General features: G+C 47.4%; 4 protein-coding genes across 4 annotated transcripts; 1 reads left to right on the top strand and 3 right to left on the bottom strand.

The window, feature by feature from the left end:
* Window positions 1-1,001: 1,001 nt before the first annotated feature.
* On the top strand, window positions 1,002-3,844 carry LOC145964884 (uncharacterized). Its single transcript, XM_083088043.1, has 2 exons — window positions 1,002-1,419; window positions 3,774-3,844. The coding sequence occupies exons 1-2, from the start codon at window positions 1,002-1,004 to the stop codon at window positions 3,842-3,844; spliced, it is 489 nt and encodes a 162-aa protein (XP_082944169.1).
* Window positions 3,845-6,646: 2,802 nt separating this feature from the next.
* Window positions 6,647-7,279, bottom strand: LOC145964883 (uncharacterized). The gene has a single exon (XM_083088042.1). The coding sequence runs from the start codon at window positions 7,277-7,279 to the stop codon at window positions 6,647-6,649; it is 633 nt and encodes a 210-aa protein (XP_082944168.1).
* A 3,266-nt stretch (window positions 7,280-10,545) lies between these two features.
* Window positions 10,546-12,915, bottom strand: LOC145964882 (uncharacterized). Its single transcript, XM_083088041.1, has 2 exons — window positions 12,382-12,915; window positions 10,546-10,611 (listed from the first exon to the last, which is right to left on the bottom strand). The coding sequence occupies exons 1-2, from the start codon at window positions 12,913-12,915 to the stop codon at window positions 10,546-10,548; spliced, it is 600 nt and encodes a 199-aa protein (XP_082944167.1).
* Window positions 12,916-13,074: 159 nt separating this feature from the next.
* On the bottom strand, window positions 13,075-14,411 carry LOC145964881 (uncharacterized protein F54H12.2-like). Its single transcript, XM_083088040.1, has 3 exons — window positions 14,136-14,411; window positions 13,518-14,076; window positions 13,075-13,337 (listed from the first exon to the last, which is right to left on the bottom strand). The coding sequence occupies exons 1-3, from the start codon at window positions 14,409-14,411 to the stop codon at window positions 13,075-13,077; spliced, it is 1,098 nt and encodes a 365-aa protein (XP_082944166.1).
* Window positions 14,412-18,681: the final 4,270 nt, after the last annotated feature.

Raw genomic sequence — 18,681 nt, 5'->3', positions numbered from 1 at the left:
GATATTTAGTATCGCATATTATGTACATTGCTCGTACGACGAATCATTATCCGCGTACCATTCTCGTCGCAGTACTGATTGTATAGCATGGTTCATTGAAGACCTTAAAAATTTAGCAATTCGCGTTAAGAATATTTTAACAACCAATGTCCCTATGGTAGATTTAACACCCGAGGAGTGGGGAAAATTCCATAGCGCCACTCAATGTCATATATGTAAAAAACTATTCGCGCAAGACGATACACGCGTACGCGATCATTGCCATCTGACCGGACGTACAGAGGTTCCGCACATTCAAATTGTAATCTAAATTGTAAAGAATCTTTTTGCATTCCCATAGTTTTTCATAATTTATCTGGTTACAATTCACATTTCATTATCAAGGAAATAGCCATAGCGTTCGAAGGGAGAGTCGAGTTACTTCCAGTAACGAAAGAGAAATATATATCGTTTATCAAAAATGTTGACCTTAAAGAAGAAAAATCGAAAAATCATGTAAAATCATGTAAAATTACGTTTTATCGATTCATACAAATTTCTAATATCGAGTCTCGACAAATTAGAATCATTTTTAGATAAAGATAAACTCAAAATTTTAAAATCGGAATTTCAAAATTTATCCACCGAACATTTCAATTTATTAACACGGAAAGGCGTCTTTCCGTACGAATACATCGATTCCGTTGACAAGTTGCAAGATATTTATTTACCATCGCGCGAATCATTTTACAGTTCCTTGACCAGTGAAACTATCCGAGAACGATTACGCGCACGCCGAGAACATCTGGAAGCGATTTTCCATTCAAACGCTAGGCGAATATAGCGACTTGTACCTTAAAATCGATGTCTTGTTATTAGCCGATATTTTTGAAAACTTTCGCGATAAATGTATCGAAAGTTACGGACTCGACCCCACGTATTACTATACTCTCCCCGGATACAAGTGGGACGCCATGTTGAAACATACCAAGATCACGTTCGAGCTACTTACAGATATCGACATGGTTATGTTTATCGAACGTGGTATACGCGGCAGTTTGAGCCAATGTTCCAACAGATATGCTCGTGCTAATAACAAGTACATGGAGTCGTACGATCCATCGAAACCATCATCATACTTGATGTATTTCGATGTAAATAACTTGTACGGATGGGCAATGTGTCAGCCGTTACCCTGTGCCGATTTTCGATGGGTCGATGACGTATCCAATTTTGACGTATCATCGATCGCGCTAGATTTGCCTACAGGCTATATCCTCGAAGTCGATCTCGAGTACACGCAACATCTTCACGATGCTCACACTGACCTACCGTTTTGCCCGACACGCGACAAACCACCTGGCAAGCGAGAGCTCAAGCTGCTCGCAACGTTATACGATAAGAAGCGTTACGTGATACACTACCGCAACCTGCAGCAGTGTAAGCGTCACGGTCTTTGTATAACAAAAATACACCGAATATTACAATTTTCACAATCTCCCTGGCTTCGTAATTACATAGAACTTAATACACATTTCAGAACATTGGCTAAAAACGATTTCGAAAAAAATTTATACAAATTGATGAACAATGCGGTATTTGGCAAAACGATGGAAAATGTGCGCAATCATGTAGATGTAAAATTACTAACACACTGGGACGGGCGGTACGGCGCAGAGGCAATGACCGCAAAACCAAATTTCCACAGCAGAAGCGTCTTTTCGGAAAACTTAATAGCTGTGGAATTGCGTAAACTCGAGGTGAAATTCTACAAACCAATTTACGTGGGTATGTGCATACTCGACATATCCAAGACGTGTTTGTATGAGTTTTATCACGAGTATATGGGGCCAATGTATTGCGACAAAGGTAAAGTCATGTACACGCACCGGCAGGAATGGTGTCCCGGTATGCTTGTGTGACGCTCATTGACGTCACACTCACACAAGCGAAGCACGCATGTACGTGGGCTGGGCGGCGAGAGAGAAAGTGGGGTTAGAGTAGTGGGGGGCATTTCGATGCGTCCTTCGCGTACGACATAAGAGCGAGAGAGAAAACACTATAAGACATGATACCGAGTTAGAGGTGTCCGATAGCCATCTCTCTCGCTCAACGCTCGAAAGAGAGAGTGCAAGCGAGACAGCTATATACCGCGCGGGACACCGCGCTATTTCTATACGTGCTCTTGCGCTCTAGTATCGATATACGTACTTTTCTTTACTTTCTTTAAGAAATGCGGCTTAACCGCATGCACTAAAGATCGGCATTCATTTCTATTAAATTAAATAATAATTAAATTATATAAAAAGATAAAATTTAATGAATAAATTCGTGGCTCGCGCGCGCTTCGCGTGTGTGCGTATGACGTCGTCCACATACATACCGCGACACCATTCCTGCCGGTGCGTGTACACCGACACCGACGGTCTCATACATCACATTGAGTGCGAAAACGTATATGAGAATATGAAGCGCGACGTCAATAGATTCGACACGAGCGATTATGCGGTGAACAATGCGTACGGTATACCGCTTGTAAATAAAAAGGTACCGGGTCTAATGAAGGACGAAAACAACGGTTCCATAATGACCGAATTTGTTAGGCTCAGAGCAAAGATGTACGCGTTACGAGTCGATGGGAAAAAGGATACGAAGAAAGTTAAAGGCATCAAGAGCAACGTTGTCGCGAGAACGATAACGTTTGATGATTACACGCGGTGTTTGAAAGAAGAAATTGAAATGACGCGTCAGCAGTCGTGTATACGATCGAAACTGCACCAAGTATACACGATCTGCGAGACGAAAATTGCTCTGAGTCCATACGACGATAAGCGTATATCGTACCTGAAACCACCGATACGTTACCGTGGGACATTATAGGATACCATTGTAAATAAATGCATATTTTGTTTATTATCGTATATATTTTGTACATAACCATGTATAATTTTTATATTTTTATATTTTATATATTATATATTTTATATCTTATATATTTATATTTTATATTTTATACGTATTTCATATATTTTATATTTTATATTTTAATAAATGTTTACAATACATTATTTTTATGTATCCAAGAGTTGTGTGATTTATCCATTCCAAACCATTTCACATATACGTCATCACCCTTTTTCTGTAAAATTTTTTCCATGAGATATACGTCAGGATTAGCGGCGCGTTGTAACTCGTATTCGTAGAATCATCCAGCGACGAGATTTTCGCGCGAATTTTCGAGTATAAATGTCGCGGGATTAGTTTTCTGCACCTCGAAAATCTTAAACATTTCGATCGTCCAATTTGGCATAAAACCTTTTTCAAAGATGATCTTGTATTTACTTACGCGTACCGAATCACCTACTTTGAATCATATTTTTTTTATCGTATTGTTGCGCCCGCGGGGCGAGGACCACGAGATATATCGAACGCGCGCGCGACACAACTAAAGCACACGCTTCCACTCGCGTACTAGAAATAATGACACGGTTCTGAAGAACACAGAACTTTAATATGAACACAGAACGCACGAACAACAGATTAACACAACGGATTAATAACACAATTATGGCTCGTAAACGCGTCTGGACAGCTCGACGGCTGTTTTTCTATCTATCGAACGGCTGTTGAACGGAAATAAACGATCGTTGAACGGCTATCGAATGGCTGTCGAACGGAAATGAACGACCGTTGAACGGAAATTGAACGGCTATCAGTAGATACGGGCCACTATGGTACGTCGAAACAAACCCCCACCAGTCGGCCCCCCCTTTTTTTTTTTTTTTTTGACGCAGGGGAAATCTCCAAGATACCCAATGCCCGCGGGGACGAAACATTGGGTTATGTGGGTTTTAGGGGCGCTTAAGACACGCCCCCGACCCACTAAAACCCCTGCGGTGACCTGGCCCGGGCCTGTCTGGGGCCCTCCGGGAACGAGCACCTGCAATACTTCCGGAGGGCCCCTGCCTATCCTTGCCCGAGGGCCGCCATCTTTTTATTGGACGGCGGCCCTTGTCCCTCTCCCTTGTATATTTGGGAGAGGGGGCCTTCCCTTTGTTGCGGCACAGGAGGGTCACACTCCCATGCCGCTCCTCCGGGGGAGCAAATTTCTTCTCCCCGGGGAAGGATGAGGGCTTGGGTCTCCCGCTCAAGCCCCCGTCCTGTTTCGCCTTCCCCCCCTCTTTGTTGTAGGAGGGGAGGCGAGAACTACCTATATGTATAGGTGGGGTGATCTGTTTCAGTGATCACCCCACCCCCGTACCGGTGGTGTTATTAGGGGGGGGAAAGACTGTAGTGTTTTCCCCCCAGGTTTATCATCCCCCGTCCTGTCGGACAGGGCAGAGATCACTGCCTCCAATGAGGCGGCGACGGGGGGGGGGGGTCTCCGGCGTGTTCGCCTTCTTCCTGTTCTTCTACTTCTTCCCCCGTCGCTTTCCGTATCCTCTTCTTCGCTGCTGATTGCGGCAGCAGCCCTTTCTCTCTCGCGCTCCGCGGCTTCCTTCTGTGTCATCGTTCTGACACAGAAGGTTGCCACAGCCCTCCATGCTTCTTCGCTCCCGACCATTTCTTTAACAACGGCCGGGAGCGATAAATCCTCCCCTATAATTTCGGAAAGGACACGGCGCTCCTCTACCCATGCTGGGCAAATCTCGAGTGTATGTTGCGCCGTGTCCCTTTCCGTCTCACAGTGGTGGCATTGTGTCGTGCCTTCCTTCCCAATCTTATGCAGGTACTCGCCGAAACAGCCGTGTCCGGCGAGTACCTGCGTCAGGTGGTATGACATACTGCCGTGGGGCCTCTCTGTCCATTCGTCTAGGACAGGCCCCACGGCCCCGACGACTCTGCTCCCTGAATCTGTTGGGGGAATGGAGGTTAAGTACTCCCCCCACTCCATCATCTGTTGTCGGGTTTGGAGTTTGACGACGTCCCGAATCCTAGCGGTGATCGGTACTTCCAACCCACGAAGCTCCTTCAACCTCTCGTAGGCGCGGGATTGTGCTCGCGCCACAAGCTCCATGGGCGGGAGACCCGCCAGGACCGAGGCCGCCGCGTGCGACACCGTCCGATATCCTCGAACGAGGCGGATGGCCACCCTGCGCTGTATCCTGCGCAGGGTGTCCCTTATATGTTTCCTGCCAACCGCCTCGTCCGCCCACGCTGGTGCCCCATATAGGGCCACCGAATTGACGGTGTGCGCATAAATGCGGCGCACCCGATCGTCTGGCCCCCCAAGGTTTGGTAGCAGCCTACTGAGTGCTGCTACCACCTTATTTACCTTCCCAGCCAGACGATAGAAGTGGTCGTCAAAGCTCCATCTTCCGTCCAGCTGTAGGCCTAAATATTTTAAGTTTTTCCCCAGCTGGACAGGGGTGTCATCCACCTGGATATGGGCCCCGGGCGGTCTCCTACGGAGACCATTGTGAAAAAAGATGGCCTCCGTTTTCTGGGGGGCCACCCTCAGACCCATATCTTTAATTGCACGCACGACACATGCCACCGCGAGGTTCGCCGTCCTAATCGCCTCCCCCCAGTCTATACCCCCGGCCAGCAGCAGTGTGTCATCGGCATAACACACCACTCTGCAGCCGGGGAGGAGGGCAGTACGTAACACGCGGTCATATGCGATGTCCCAGAGTAGGGGTCCTAGAACTGACCCCTGTGGAACATCGCAATGCATCGCCCTTCGGCATTGAGTACCGCTTTTGTTGCGGTACTCCAGGCCCCTGCTCCTGAAGTACGACTTGGCCACCTCCACGAGATATTGAGGGATACCGTGATGCAACAAGGCATCCCTCACCTTGCCCCAGGGCAGGGAGTTGAATGCGTTCTTAATGTCTAACGAAACCGCAACAACTACCCTGCCCTCCATTGTGTCAGACTCCACGAGGGAACGGACTCGGATTATTGCATCCGTTGTTGAGCGTCCCTCGCGGAATCCGAACTGATCCTCGTGGAGGTCCGGACCGTCGCTCCTCAGGTGCCGGACGAGTCGGTTTGAAATGATGCGCTCCAGCAACTTACCAACTTCGTCCAGCAAACAAATGGGCCTGTATGCCGAAGGGCAGCCCGCTGCTCTGCCCTCCTTTGGGATGAGGACCAATTTGGCCCTCTCCCAGACTGGGGGGAAGTATCCCTCCCGGAGGCATGAGCTGAAAAGCCTAGCCACTGTGCCGGACAGGTGGGACAAGGCGTGGACCCAGACCCGGCCGGGTACACCATCAGGACCCGGGGCTTTATTACCTCGGGCCCGTAATCTCTTGATGGCCCCGGCCATCTCGTCGTCGGATACCTCGAAGCCCTCGTCCCACTCCACCGGTTCCCGCTGGTGGATTTCGGGAATTCTTCCCGCCACCGGGAAGAGGGTAGAGAGGGTGTCTTCGAGGACCTCGGGTTCCATCGACTCCGTTGCAGGGGGCGCCCAATGTCTTAGCTTATTCATAACGAGCCTATATGGACGCCCCCATGGGTCCGAATCTAGCGTGAGCAATTGTTCGTCCCACGCCTTTGCCTTGGCCTTTCTGATGGCCGCACTGAGGGATTTTCTAGCTCCTCTGTATCCCTCAAGTGCTTCTTCCATACTCTCGGAGGGACCGCGCCTCCTTTCTCTGATGAAGCGGCGTCTGGCATTGACCGAGGTTCTGCGTAGATTCGCTATTTCCTCGGTCCATCAGTACGCCGCTCTGCGCGGTCTCGGCCTGGCCCGGGGCATGGCAAAGTCGCGTGCTCTCGTTATAATTGCCCCGAGCCATTCCACCTGGTCTTCTGTACCTAGTGGAATTTCCACACCAGGCCAGGTCTCCGAGAGTATAATGGCCGTCAACCTGTCCGTATCCAGTTTTTTAAGGGCCCACCTTTTGGGTGTTGGGTCCCCTCTATCTCGGCGGCGATTCAGCACCCCTCGGCGCGTGACGTCGACCCTCATCCGAATATATAGATGATCGGATAGGGTCTCTTGCGGCATCACGCGCCAGTTGTCGATTCTGTCAACCGCAGAGGGAGACGCCCATGTCAGATCGACTATGGATTCCCCCCGCGGTCTGACTAGGGTGCTGCTCGACCCTTGGTTCATCAGGACCAGGCCGAGTACCGCCGCCCAGTCCTCCATGACTCTGCCTTTGCGGTTTGTTTGCCGAGAACCCCATAGCCTATTCTTGGCATTGAAGTCCCCGGCCACCACAATTGGTTCGGGGAGTCTTCTCTGAATGATGAGTGAGATCTCATCGAGGACGTCCCCGAACTGAGCAGAGTCTCTTATGCTTAGGGGGGGATATAACACCCAACTACCCACAATGGACCCCATTCAACAGCCACATGGCACCTCCCTGCTCCAATTTTGGAGCATGGGGGGGAGCCTAGCTCCTGCCTCCAGGTGATTGCGACCGAGCCGTTGTCGTCTGCCGCCCAACAAGGGTGGTTGGGTGGGACTTTATATGGCTCGGCCGCAATCCCAATCCCACATTTTTCTTCAGCCAAGGCATGGGTGAATAAGTCCTGCGCCCTGGCACAATGATTCAAATTGGTCTGGAGGAGGCCTATCTTAACCATTAGCAGTTTAAGTTTAGACCTCCTCCATGATCACCTCCTCCAGCTGTATCAGATCAGCGACCGGCACCTCATTGGTGCCCTTTTCCTTCTTTCCCCGGGGAGCTTCCTTACTCCTTGGCTTCCTTTGGGGTTTAGGGAGTTCCTCTTCCTTCCTATCTGAGGCGGTATCCGACCTCGATTTCGAGGGTGGGCCGTCTTCCTCCTCTTCTGCCGCTGCCACCTTTTGGGAAGGGTTTGTGGATTTTCCCCCATTTTTGGGTTTCCCTTTCCTTTTCGGGTGGCAGTCGGTTCCCCCTACCCTGTGATTGGCTGGGAGACCAGCTTCAGCACAGAGGGGGCATCTGGTTTTAGCGGTGCACTCATTCGCCTTATGACCTGGCGCACCGCAGTTATAACAGGATCCCTTCCTATCAATGGCGCTTGTGCATTTCTCGCGCACGTGCCCCCTCTCCAGGCATTTGTAGCACTGCAAGGGTCTTGGCTTTAAGGCCTCCACCCTTGCAGTAACCCAGCCTACCGTGATCCTCCCTGCAGTAGCGACTTTACTTGCCGCCTGCAGGGGGCATCGCACCCACAATGTCCCCATCATCTTGGGTATCTCTCTCATTTCCTCCAGATATCCAGCCACTCTATCCTGCATTCGTTTCCACGCACGGGAACCGGTTAGCGGTGTAGAGGGGTCAAGCATTTCTCTCTCTTCCTCCGCTTCTCTTCTCTCCCGCTCCACCGCTTTCCGCGCTTTCAGGCGCTCATAATCGCCTGTAGTCGTGGAACGACTCTGCTTCCTTTTCTTTGGGAGGGGTTCCTCCTCATGTTCGGGGTAATAGTCGTCCCTTCCCATCTCATCCGTCACAAGGTTGCTGGTCTGCGATACGGATTTGCTGGGTTCCGAGGTCCCAGCTTCTCTTGTCAGGTTTATCCTGACTTCTTTGCACTCAACCATCCTTATTTTGGATGATCGAGGGCCTGGCTTCGAGGCCCTGGTGGTGGGTGCCTCTAACCTCCCCTCCTCTTCCTTCCTTCCTTCCTGAATATTTGTTGGTGTTTGTTGTGGGATTTTGTTTTGTGTTTTGTTAGTGCAGTTCATTTTTGGTTTGATCCCACTGTCCCCTGACGGCTCTGCCGACCGGGTATACCCTCACCCCCGCCGCGAGTGTCCCGAAACATGACCGGCAACACCCACGACGGGGGGCCCCAAGTTCCCCCGGGGAGTCGACATATGTCACGGGCCGGCGGCCAAAGGCAGCGCCGGCACAGGACTCCAGCCCCCTACTCACCCGTGGGAGTTTTAACGCTCCCATGGGCTTTCAGGGGTTCCGCGCCTCCGATCTCGCGGACACCGTCAGGGGTGGCGCCACCCGGGGGGCCCCACGGACGGTTGGGACGGGGCAGCCGCTCCCCTACCCCGCCTTACCCGCCGTGACGACCAGCATAATGTCCCGTCTCGGGTCCTCTAGACCCGAGACTATGCGTCTTCCCGGTGACTGCCGCTTCGGAAGGGGAAACGGTCACGGCAGCCACCGGGTAACCAAACACCCGCCGCCAGACCCCGACCTCGGAAACGTCCGAGCGGCTCTGGCGGCAGACGACGACCGGGGACCGACGGGGGGGAGTTATTTCCCCCCCGCCGGGAGACCCAATCGCCGCCATCCCCGTCACACCGACCCCGCCTCGGAAACGTCCGAGCGGCTCGGTGCGACCCGGGCCGGTAGTCCGGACAAGTCCGGTCACCCGGATATCTCCAGGTGAGTCAACCTGCCGACCCGTCCCCTCCTCCTACTCGGCGCGTATCCCAGGGTCACACCCCGGGTCGTTTGCCGAGCGGTGGGAGGCGCCTACCCCCTTGCGGGACGCCGCTTCCACCCCTCCCCGGAGGGACACCCATACTTGGGTGACACCCCGGCCCGGAGTGGACCGGCCACCGCATCCCCCCAGGAGTCACGGGCTAGCCCCGAGACCCCTTTATTGTGGGACGCCGAAAGCACCCCATGCCAGGACGCGCACCCACCCCGCAAGATCGCGAGGAGGATGCCGCCCCCAGACACAAGGCACCCCGGCACCCACATCCCCACCCGAGGGACGCTACGTGGCAGGAGCACCCACCACGCAGCACCCTCACCCCCAGCGGGAGCACCCGCAAAGTGCACGGAGGGAGGATAGAAATCCTCCCCTATCGGCTCCGTGCAGCCGGGGTTTGTAGTCGGGGTCTCCTTCCCCTACCGACATCGGGTCTCAATGACCCTTCGGGGACAAACTGTCCCCTGGGCAAAGCCGGGTGCCCTGGTACACTCTTAGCGAGTGATCCTCCCCGCCGGCCCTCCCGAGGGTTGGACCCTCGGTACTGTCACAGCGGATCGTAAGATCACCCGAGCCCCTCCACCACGACAAGGTGGTGTACCCCGGAGGGGACAGTCGGCCCCTGGCGCCGTGGGCGTGACCGGATGAAGTGGAGGGAGGCGTTCTGATTGTTGGACTAGGATATTGATAAGCTGGTTTAGGTGCTAAATATCTCAAGAAACAATACTCCATCTCCCGAAGTCTCGATTTTGATTGGCTTGCACCATAGTGGCCCAGAGCTGTGATTGGTCGACGCCGCCTATGTCGCCGATTTATCAAATTTTTATTTCCCTACCTCCACGGTACTAGACTCGAAGAAGCAATCCTCCTCCCACTCCAGCTTTGGTCCACCTGTATAGGGTTCCAAGTCAAATTCCCGTTACCTAACCCTTAGTCTCGCTACGTCTTGGCAGAACGAACCCCCCACCTACCGACTTTCGGGGGGTAGCCGGTATATATCTCGAGGAAACAATCCATACCTCCCCACTCCGTCTCGGGGCCCACTATGGAATATCGAAACAAGCCCCTCCGCTCGAACGGTTCATGACGCGCTTTATCGGAAAAGACAAAGTCTCAGCACGAGACAATAATTATAATTAGACTACATTGCACTACAGAGGTAAAAAGATGAACATACAGATGATTGAACGCGAGGTGGGGTGTTATAAAGGAAGAAGGGAAAAGCTAAAAGGGCTCAACTTCTGAATAGCCCCTACCTCCGAATTTGATGAAACTTCCAGCATTTGAAGACTATAACAGAATACATTCACACCATAAAGGATTTTTTGCGGAAACGAGTAGAAGCAAAGAAACTCAAAAAAGAAAGTTTTCATATATTTCGCAAGAGATACTTATAGTATAAATATCAGAAACGTATACACACACACACACACATACACACACGCGGGGGGTGCAAGGGAGGCCTTCGGTCCCCCTCCCGCAACCACCCCGCCGGTAGGCAAGGTACCTAGTCTTAACTTTAAACCTAAATTTCAATTAACTTATATAACTTAACTTAAACTTAAGTTAAGTTGTATAAGTTAATTGAAATTTAAGTTTAAAGTTAAGATTAGGTACCTTGCCGACCGGCGGGGTGGTTGCGGGAGGGGGACCGAAGACCCCCCTTGCACCTCCCGCGTGTGTGTGTGTGTGTATATACGTTTCTGATATTTATATATAAATTTAAGTTAAGTTGTATAAGTTAATTGAAATTTAGATTTAAAGTTAAGATTAGGTATCTTGCCTTCCGGCGGGGTGGTTGCGGGAGGGGGGCCGAAGGCCCCCCTTACACCCCCCGCGCGCGCGCGCGCGCGTGTGTGTGTGTGTATATATACGTTTCTGATATTTATATATAAATTTAAGTTAAGTTGTATAAGTTAATTGAAATTTAGATTTAAAGTTAAGATTAGGTATCTTGCCTTCCGGCGGGGTGGTTGCGGGAGGGGGGCCGAAGGCCCCCCTTACACCCCCCGCGCGCGCGCGCGCGCGTGTGTGTGTGTGTATATATACGTTTCTGATATTTATATAAGTATCTTTTGCGAAATATATGAAAACTTTCTTTTTTGAGTTTCTTTGTTTCTACTCGTTTCCGCAAAAAATCCTTTATGGTGTGAATGTGTTCTGTTATAGTCCTCAAATGCTGGAAGTTTCATCAAATTCGGAGGTAGGGGCTATTCGGAAGTCTTACCGCTAAAAGCATTAAAGACGAATTAAGATAAAAAATTTTCACATTTATTAATATACCTGCATACAATTCGTAGTACTTCGCAAAAATACTTTTTATATCTTCTTACAATTAAACACGCTATTAATTAACATTATATTTTTCATGTTTCTTTTCGCAAAGAAAAATTTTATGAAATAATTCTACGATTAAATGATCGTTATATTCGCAATTTTCGGAAAAAAGACTAAGAAATCCATCAAGATCGTAACCGCTGCACATATAATATAAAAATACACAACTGTAGAGTTTCGCAGGTTTGAGAGAAAAGTCCTTGTAGTTGTTCGGTATTCCATCGATAAATGTTGGAATTTCGTCGGAGACGTAGGAAAAAACCGGGATACAAGGGCGGTATTCCGTAACTATCGAAGTATGTCCCTGTACCGTGTTCGTCGAGGAAGAAAGCGATCCAGTGTTGTCCAGGGCGATTATGGTTGTCAGTATTAGCAACGATGGCCGTCGACCTCGTCCACACCATCGGCAATCTGTCGGCAGGATAGACTCCCACATGTTTGACATCTAGCTGACGCAATGCTTGCAGAATTTCGCGAGAGTCCATTTGTTTGCAGCGAAGACGAGCGAACAAGCGGTATTATTTGAATAATTTCTTTTGGTGGCTTGTTTTCGGCTTGTACAGCTAACGGATTTTCAATGTCTGTTTGCGTGGAGCGGTTAATAGCCGTACGTTCGATTTTTTGCAGATTTTTCTTCTCTATTTTATTATTTGATTGTGCTTTAATATTTTCATTTTCATCGTCGTCGTCGTCGTCGTCGTCGTCGTCGTCGTCGTCGCTTACTATCAAAATTTCGGAAGAACTGCAAATCGTTTGAGTAATGCTGTCTCCGTCGCTGTTGAAATTATTTTGCGCAACTATCCAGCTTTTTAATTTGTAAGCGTTGCGTAATGCGCAATGAAAGATTCCGAATTTTCGAAATCCGTGATGTCCGCACTCTTCTTCTACCGTCAGATTTTTGAATGCCGGTGAGATGCCTTCCAAATTATATATATTTCTAGAAAGTAGATTCTGCAAATAACTCGCTTTTTCGTTTCCTCTAGCATAAATGTGACGCACGCATCTTGTAATTTGCCGCAGTTGCGATGTAAAATATTTCGGATTAGTTTCGCCATCGAACCATTCAATGCCGTGATGACTTCGCGTGAGCCAGTTGTTTTCTTGCCTTATTTTTTCGGGTAATTCGGCAAACGAATGCGGCGGTATCATAATCCAATGATTGACGATTAGAGCGTCAATCGCTACAACAGCAACCTCCTTAGGAATAAACTTTTTCTTCGCATCGCGGAAACCCTGAATATCGACGACTATATCCATCTTACGAAAAAACTTATGTGATTCGACGCGAGGCTCTATGTGAAACAACGACGCCGAGCGTGTCTCTAACGAAACTGAATATTTTTCGAAACGTTGCGCACTGATGTCGGTGTTTTGAGCGAAATAGAGGGGGAACAATTTTAAGCGTCTATAAAAAATCTACCCCGAAAAATCGACGATGACCTGACGAGACGAGTCGATTTCTATGACATTATCGAATTCGGCATAGATAATACAATTAACCGTCTCGGAAAGTGCCTTTACGAATCGCACTTCTAATCGTAAACTACCATGTTTGACGAGATTCCAATGTCCAGCGCAATCAGCGGATAGATCGGGAGTAAGATCAAAAGCGAATAAAGTATATCCTTTGAAATAATCGTCTCTGCTTATAGAATTTCCTTCGTTCAAAAAATGAATGCCTGTTCCCGAGAAAAGCGTTTGATAAGCTTCGATGTAAAGCGGTTACTTCGCGGAGAAAGCTGGTTGCAAAGGTCTACTGGGAATTTGCGTGCCATCGACGTACAGCGAAAAGAAATTTATTCCGTAGTTTTTGAAATTAAACGGATTTAATTTTCTGTCACCGTTAAACGCTTTATTACTAACGAAACCGACTATTACTCGCTTCGGTAATTGACCGAGTATTACATTATCTAACGATTCACCCATAACACCGCTATGAATCGTGAATGTTTTAACCTCGACTCTCGTGAGCGGATACTTGGCTGTAACTTTACTCATCATTCTAGCATGCGCGAGTAACAAACCTGAGCTTATTTTCGCCCGTCTAATGAGCAAGGTAGCATCGAGAATATGAATTTTCGATGATCCGCTACTTTCCATGAGACAGAACGAATCTTTCGAACGAACGAATCTCAACCGTACTTCTACACCGTTAATTAAAAATTTGTCTGGATTGAAAACGTCGCAATGGAGATGTCCTACGAGGTCTAACGCCTTCCCTCCGGAAATGTAACGAGCGCGTCTCGCGAGAGCGGGATTGCCGGGATTTGATTCCAACAGATCGTCCATGTGTCCAGGTGCGTCCATGTCCCATAGACAGGAAGTTAGATGGGAAGTTTTTGCGGGTGAAGAATAATTTAACAACGCCTCTATGTACGCTCGGTACGCGTAAGCGTTGTTTGGAAGCGACACGAGCTTCTGAAATACACGTCGATTTGATTGAAGATAGAATGAAGCAAATGATTTATGGGGCCTACGGCTATTCTTTCGGCGCTTGTTCCTGAAGTCTGTCTTGCGGAATCGGCGTTTGTTTCTACACGTAGGCGAAGACTCAGCATGGTGTGCGTGAGTTCTAAATATTCTTCTCCGTGTCCGGGGATGACGAATTCTATCGGCGAGTCGTCCGAGAGAAAGGTCACGGGTTTGTAATGAATCCATTGCGAACTTTCGATGCTAGTTTGTGTAGGTGGTAGAGAGAAGAGATCGAGTTCGCTTTTTAAACACTCGCTCGAATGCGTGTGAAGAAAAGACATATTTCTTTATCGCAAATTGCTCGCTGTCGTCCGTCGGTCACCTCCGTCGTTAAATTAGAATGCTTCGAATATAACCGCTTAAGAAAATATATCGGATACGGTACGTTTTTTATCGATTTTATGCCGTTTCGCAGACGTCTTAAGTCTTTTTTTCACAACCGTATGACTTTTCTTCTTCTTTTTATTTCTCTGTGCTTTTTTTGTACTCGTTCTTTTTTTCCCAACCGCTTTGATTTTTTTACTCGTCCGTCGTCGCTTACGAGCCGATGTTATTGCGGATCGTGCGATGTGATTATCAAGCCCGACAAAAGGGAACTGAGCTACATGCATTTTCGCATCAGACTTATATCCCGAGCCCTTCATTAGACTACTTATTTTTTCTTTGGCTTTTCTCTTGAGTTTGTCTCGCGATTCTTCAAAACGGTGTTTGACCGCTATCTTAAATGGCGTATTGTTTTCGACGTCTTCGATTACATTAACGCTGGCTCGTAAAGCTTCTTTCCCCACAGCTCGTACGGCCTAAATATGGTAGTACGCGTCTGAATAATCCCCCGAGAAAACTACCGATTCCGTGACCGCGCTGATAGGGCGATCCGACGAAAACTCGCGGGATTCCGCCACCGCGACCGCCTCTGTTCTGTAATTCGTCGCGATATACCGAGTAATAGTCCATTAATAATAATAATAATGAACGGTCAAATGCACTTTTTCTCTTTCGCAGATTCCGTGTATTTTATAATATCTAATCGATACGTCTAAAGTGCAAAGTCACAGTCAACGTTCCGAATTCGAATGGTATACCTCCCCCCAGTTGATCTCTTATATCTATTTCGATTGTTCGGAAACATGTTTGACGCAAAGCGATGTATTGTGCGGGCGAGAAATGGCTTATCTGGCTAGATGCAAACGAATAATTATTTCGACCATTGTGCGCGACTATTCGAAGAAGGGGCGATTGTACAATGCAACCGGAAGGCTATACCAGCCTGACCAGACGCCCGAGAGGAAGCACCGCCCGGACTCTGCCGTTGAAGGACAGTACGGACCCGATGATGCGACTGGAGGGTAGCCCAAGCCAATGATAATCCGAAAAAGTTATAGACAGGATTGTCTGAAAATAAAAGAAAAAGACTTTTATAATATAAGTTTTTTGCGAATGCGTGTAAACCAATGTAAACGTGCATGTAAATATATATTTTATGTAAAACATAAAACAAAAGCATATTTTAATATGTATGATATGCGTGCGAGTCATTGGATAATTACTTGTGGTAAAAATAACTTCTGCACTCGAAAGTGCAAAAAGTGCACAAAAGTGCAAATGTCAAAATAATTATATTTCGTTGAAATGCATGCAAATACATTCAATATGTATATCGCGAGCGATTTCGCATCAATTGCGAAAAGTTCAGATGTAAAGTGCACAAAAGTGCACAAAACTGCACTTAAAAGTGCAAAACGCAAAAATTGTTTATTTTGCGTCCGGAATACGGAAGTTTATGTTATTTTTGTTTTGAACCGATTCCTCGGAAATTAAAGAGGAAAGTGCACGAAGTGTACAAAGTGCACAGACCGGGTGTAAATACCCGAAAAAATTATTTTATGTTTAAAACATGTAAGGAAGCGTTTTATATGTATTGCAAGCGTTTTTAATTTGATTTCGTTAAAAATGTAGGAAAGGTGTACAACGCGCAAGAAGTGCACCACGCGTTTAAGTAGCGAGTGCGTAGCGCCGCTAAGAGATGGCGCTGGCGTTAACACGCCCACCGAAGAGTGGGGAGACTGTAAGAGCGAGCGCAGAGAGCGTTCCGGGCTTTTTTCCCGGATGAAACACCAAGCTGAAAAGTTCGAGAAATCTAAGTCCGTCGTGCAATTAAAGTAATTAGCAATAGTGCGTAATTTACTAGCGAGACGTAAAAATAAAATCATATTCGATTTTCTCGGCGTAACGTTAAGTGCGTGCGAGCGTAAAGTGAATGTGAAAATATACATTAATTAAAATTAAATATTCCTTTTATAATAAATATATTTTATTTATATTTAAACAAAGTGAATATTATTTATTTTCCACGCGTGCGTGGAGACATTTCCGAACCCTCGTTTTCTGACAGTCGTGGTGTTTGAAACTTCTCGAAAGAAATCCTGTGTTCTCTCGTGGGTGTCCAGTGTCCTGTGTAGTCCGAACGGCAACCTGCAAATAGATCGAGAAACGGATTAAAAAATCTTTATTCCTAATATTTCCTTGGGTGTTAGCGAGCTACTCTGTATCCGGAAGGATCCAGCAATCCAACGGGGGTATTGAGTTTCCAGCGGCGACCTGAAACAAAGGGAAAAGGAATTAGTAAAGACCGAGAGTGAAACGACGCAGTTCGACAAGTCGAAACAGGATCGGGCGGCCATCTTGGTCATAGCGGCGATCACGCAACAGAAACGTGATAGCTGCGCAGTAGCGACAGGGGAACGAAACACCTGCGCAATTACGTCCAGTGGGACGAGTGACTGGAAAACTACCCAGTGCAGCTCAACCTGGGGATCCGGTCTGCAACCACGAGCAGTGGTTATCAAACTCGGGCTACCATTTGAGGAATATCAACCCGAAAAGCATTTCCTTGCTTGTTGGAGGGTCAAACAAGCTGGCGACCGTTAAAACTGATAAGGTAGGAACCTCATATACACGAAATTTTAACAAATTCTCTCCATCGTCCGATCACAACGTCACCCGTGATATAAGGCTCGCAAATGTCGCAGTAGACGAAAAGTTTGTCGGGAATGCCTCGCAACAAGCTAGCTGGTTTGTCAGCTATTATATGCTCGGTAGCATCCTCGAGTGCAAAAAGAAATGACGGGAAAAGTAAGCGTGAACGTTTTTTAGCGTCTATATCAAAACCGAGTATTTGACAAAGTTTGTCGGAAAAATATACGTAATGGAGCATGTCGCATTTCTCTTCTACGCAAGAAAGTTTCACAACAACTCTACCTCCGACTTTTAATTCCCAAACGATATGCGAGTTTACCAATTTCGACGCGTAATTCATCGTTTCTATAATATCGCGTATACTTGAATAAACGCCTGGCGGTACTTCGGCATCGTCTACGAGAATTATCTCTTCGTTCTTCCTTCTAACATTGAGGAATTGTAATATACCTTCTCCAGGGCGTATATGTAAAAAGCTACACGGAAACTGGATCTCCGTGAGCGCTACTTCCCAACGACCGCTTAAGTTTATACGTTGAGGTAATTCGGTGGTGAAACACGATGTTTTATTTTCCGGAAAGTATCGCATGCTACTATTGCTCGGGAGGATTATGTAAAATTCTTCCCCTCTCATTTTGATATTAAACTCGAGGCTGGTATCCAAGAATCGAATTTAGAAGGATATCCCCGCCAACTAACTAGTAATTGTTTATTGTTACCTCGTCCCTTAGTTTTTATCACACGGTCTACGATAAATTCTCCCTCTCGCAAGTCTTTAATAACATGTGTTAATTCTTGCTCGTAAAAAATCCCGTCTATAACCTCGCCCTGTAAATCACTTAGTTCGTATACAGGAGGTCTTCTCCATTCGAGAACGCGATGAATTCGAAATATTTCTTCACTCCAACCAGCCTCGTATCCTTTCTCAAACGCTGCTTTTGCTCTACTGATGCGTACGAGTTCGCCCGCTTTGTATTTACACTTTTGTTTGCGTCCGCGATTTTTTCTCCCTTCAGCATCATCATCATCATTGATATTCCAACGTCGATTCATATTTTCTCGCGCGATACGCGCATTTTCCAACGTAACGGCCGCGGGTTGCATTTTAATGCTAGAATGACGAGTATGATTGTAAGCGCGAACAATATCCTGCAAAATATCGATATAACGACGAGTATTTTTATGCGTAAAATAACGCCACATCCTCTCCTTAAGTGTTCTATTGAAACAGTTGACCATAGCTGTTTTAATATCAGGATTACGAGCTACACGAAAACAGATGTTTTTTTCTTTTAAAAATTTTTGTACAGCACTGGCAATAAATTCTTTACCTTTGTCGGTTTGTAGGTACACAGGTAAACGTTTTTTGTTTCTCGAGAATATGTTCTGAAAGGCCTTTATCACGCACGCCGAAGTTTTATCGCGCAAAAGTTCTACCCAAGCAAATTTGCTAAGTACATCGATAACCACCAGTAGATAGGAATATCCGTCATTATAACTCTTAAGATTACGAAGATCGATTAAATCCGCCTCCCATAAATCATCCATATTTGTCACGTTATAATGTAAACGCGG

Source organism: Camponotus vicinus, unplaced genomic scaffold (genome assembly GCF_025532165.1).
Source record: "Camponotus vicinus isolate PSW18456_S1 unplaced genomic scaffold, iyCamVici1.0 SCAF_14, whole genome shotgun sequence".
Classification (NCBI taxonomy): Eukaryota; Metazoa; Arthropoda; class Insecta; order Hymenoptera; family Formicidae; genus Camponotus; species Camponotus vicinus.
The sequence above is the reverse complement of the archived record's forward strand: the minus strand, read 5'-3'. Positions and strand labels throughout refer to the sequence as shown.

What these genes read in the sequence shown, in the direction of transcription:
- LOC145964883 (XM_083088042.1), bottom strand. Translation starts at nt 7,279, where the DNA reads ATGGGGTCCATTGTGGGTAGTTGGGTGTTATATCCCCCCCTAAGCATA.
- LOC145964882 (XM_083088041.1), bottom strand. Translation starts at nt 12,915, where the DNA reads ATGGATATAGTCGTCGATATTCAGGGTTTCCGCGATGCGAAGAAAAAG. An exon ending in GTTCTTCCGAAATTTTGATA is followed by an intron (nt 10,612 to 12,381) that starts GTAAGCGACGAC and finishes ATTCTGTTATAG; the next exon opens with TCTTCAAATGCTGGAAGTTT.
- LOC145964884 (XM_083088043.1), top strand. Translation starts at nt 1,002, where the DNA reads ATGGTTATGTTTATCGAACGTGGTATACGCGGCAGTTTGAGCCAATGT. An exon ending in CTACCGCAACCTGCAGCAGT is followed by an intron (nt 1,420 to 3,773) that starts GTAAGCGTCACG and finishes TTTTTGACGCAG; the next exon opens with GGGAAATCTCCAAGATACCC.
- LOC145964881 (XM_083088040.1), bottom strand. Translation starts at nt 14,411, where the DNA reads ATGTCTTTTCTTCACACGCATTCGAGCGAGTGTTTAAAAAGCGAACTC. An exon ending in CAAGCGCCGAAAGAATAGCC is followed by an intron (nt 14,077 to 14,135) that starts GTAGGCCCCATA and finishes CGTGTATTTCAG; the next exon opens with AAGCTCGTGTCGCTTCCAAA. An exon ending in AGTAATAGTCGGTTTCGTTA is followed by an intron (nt 13,338 to 13,517) that starts GTAATAAAGCGT and finishes TCTCGGGAACAG; the next exon opens with GCATTCATTTTTTGAACGAA.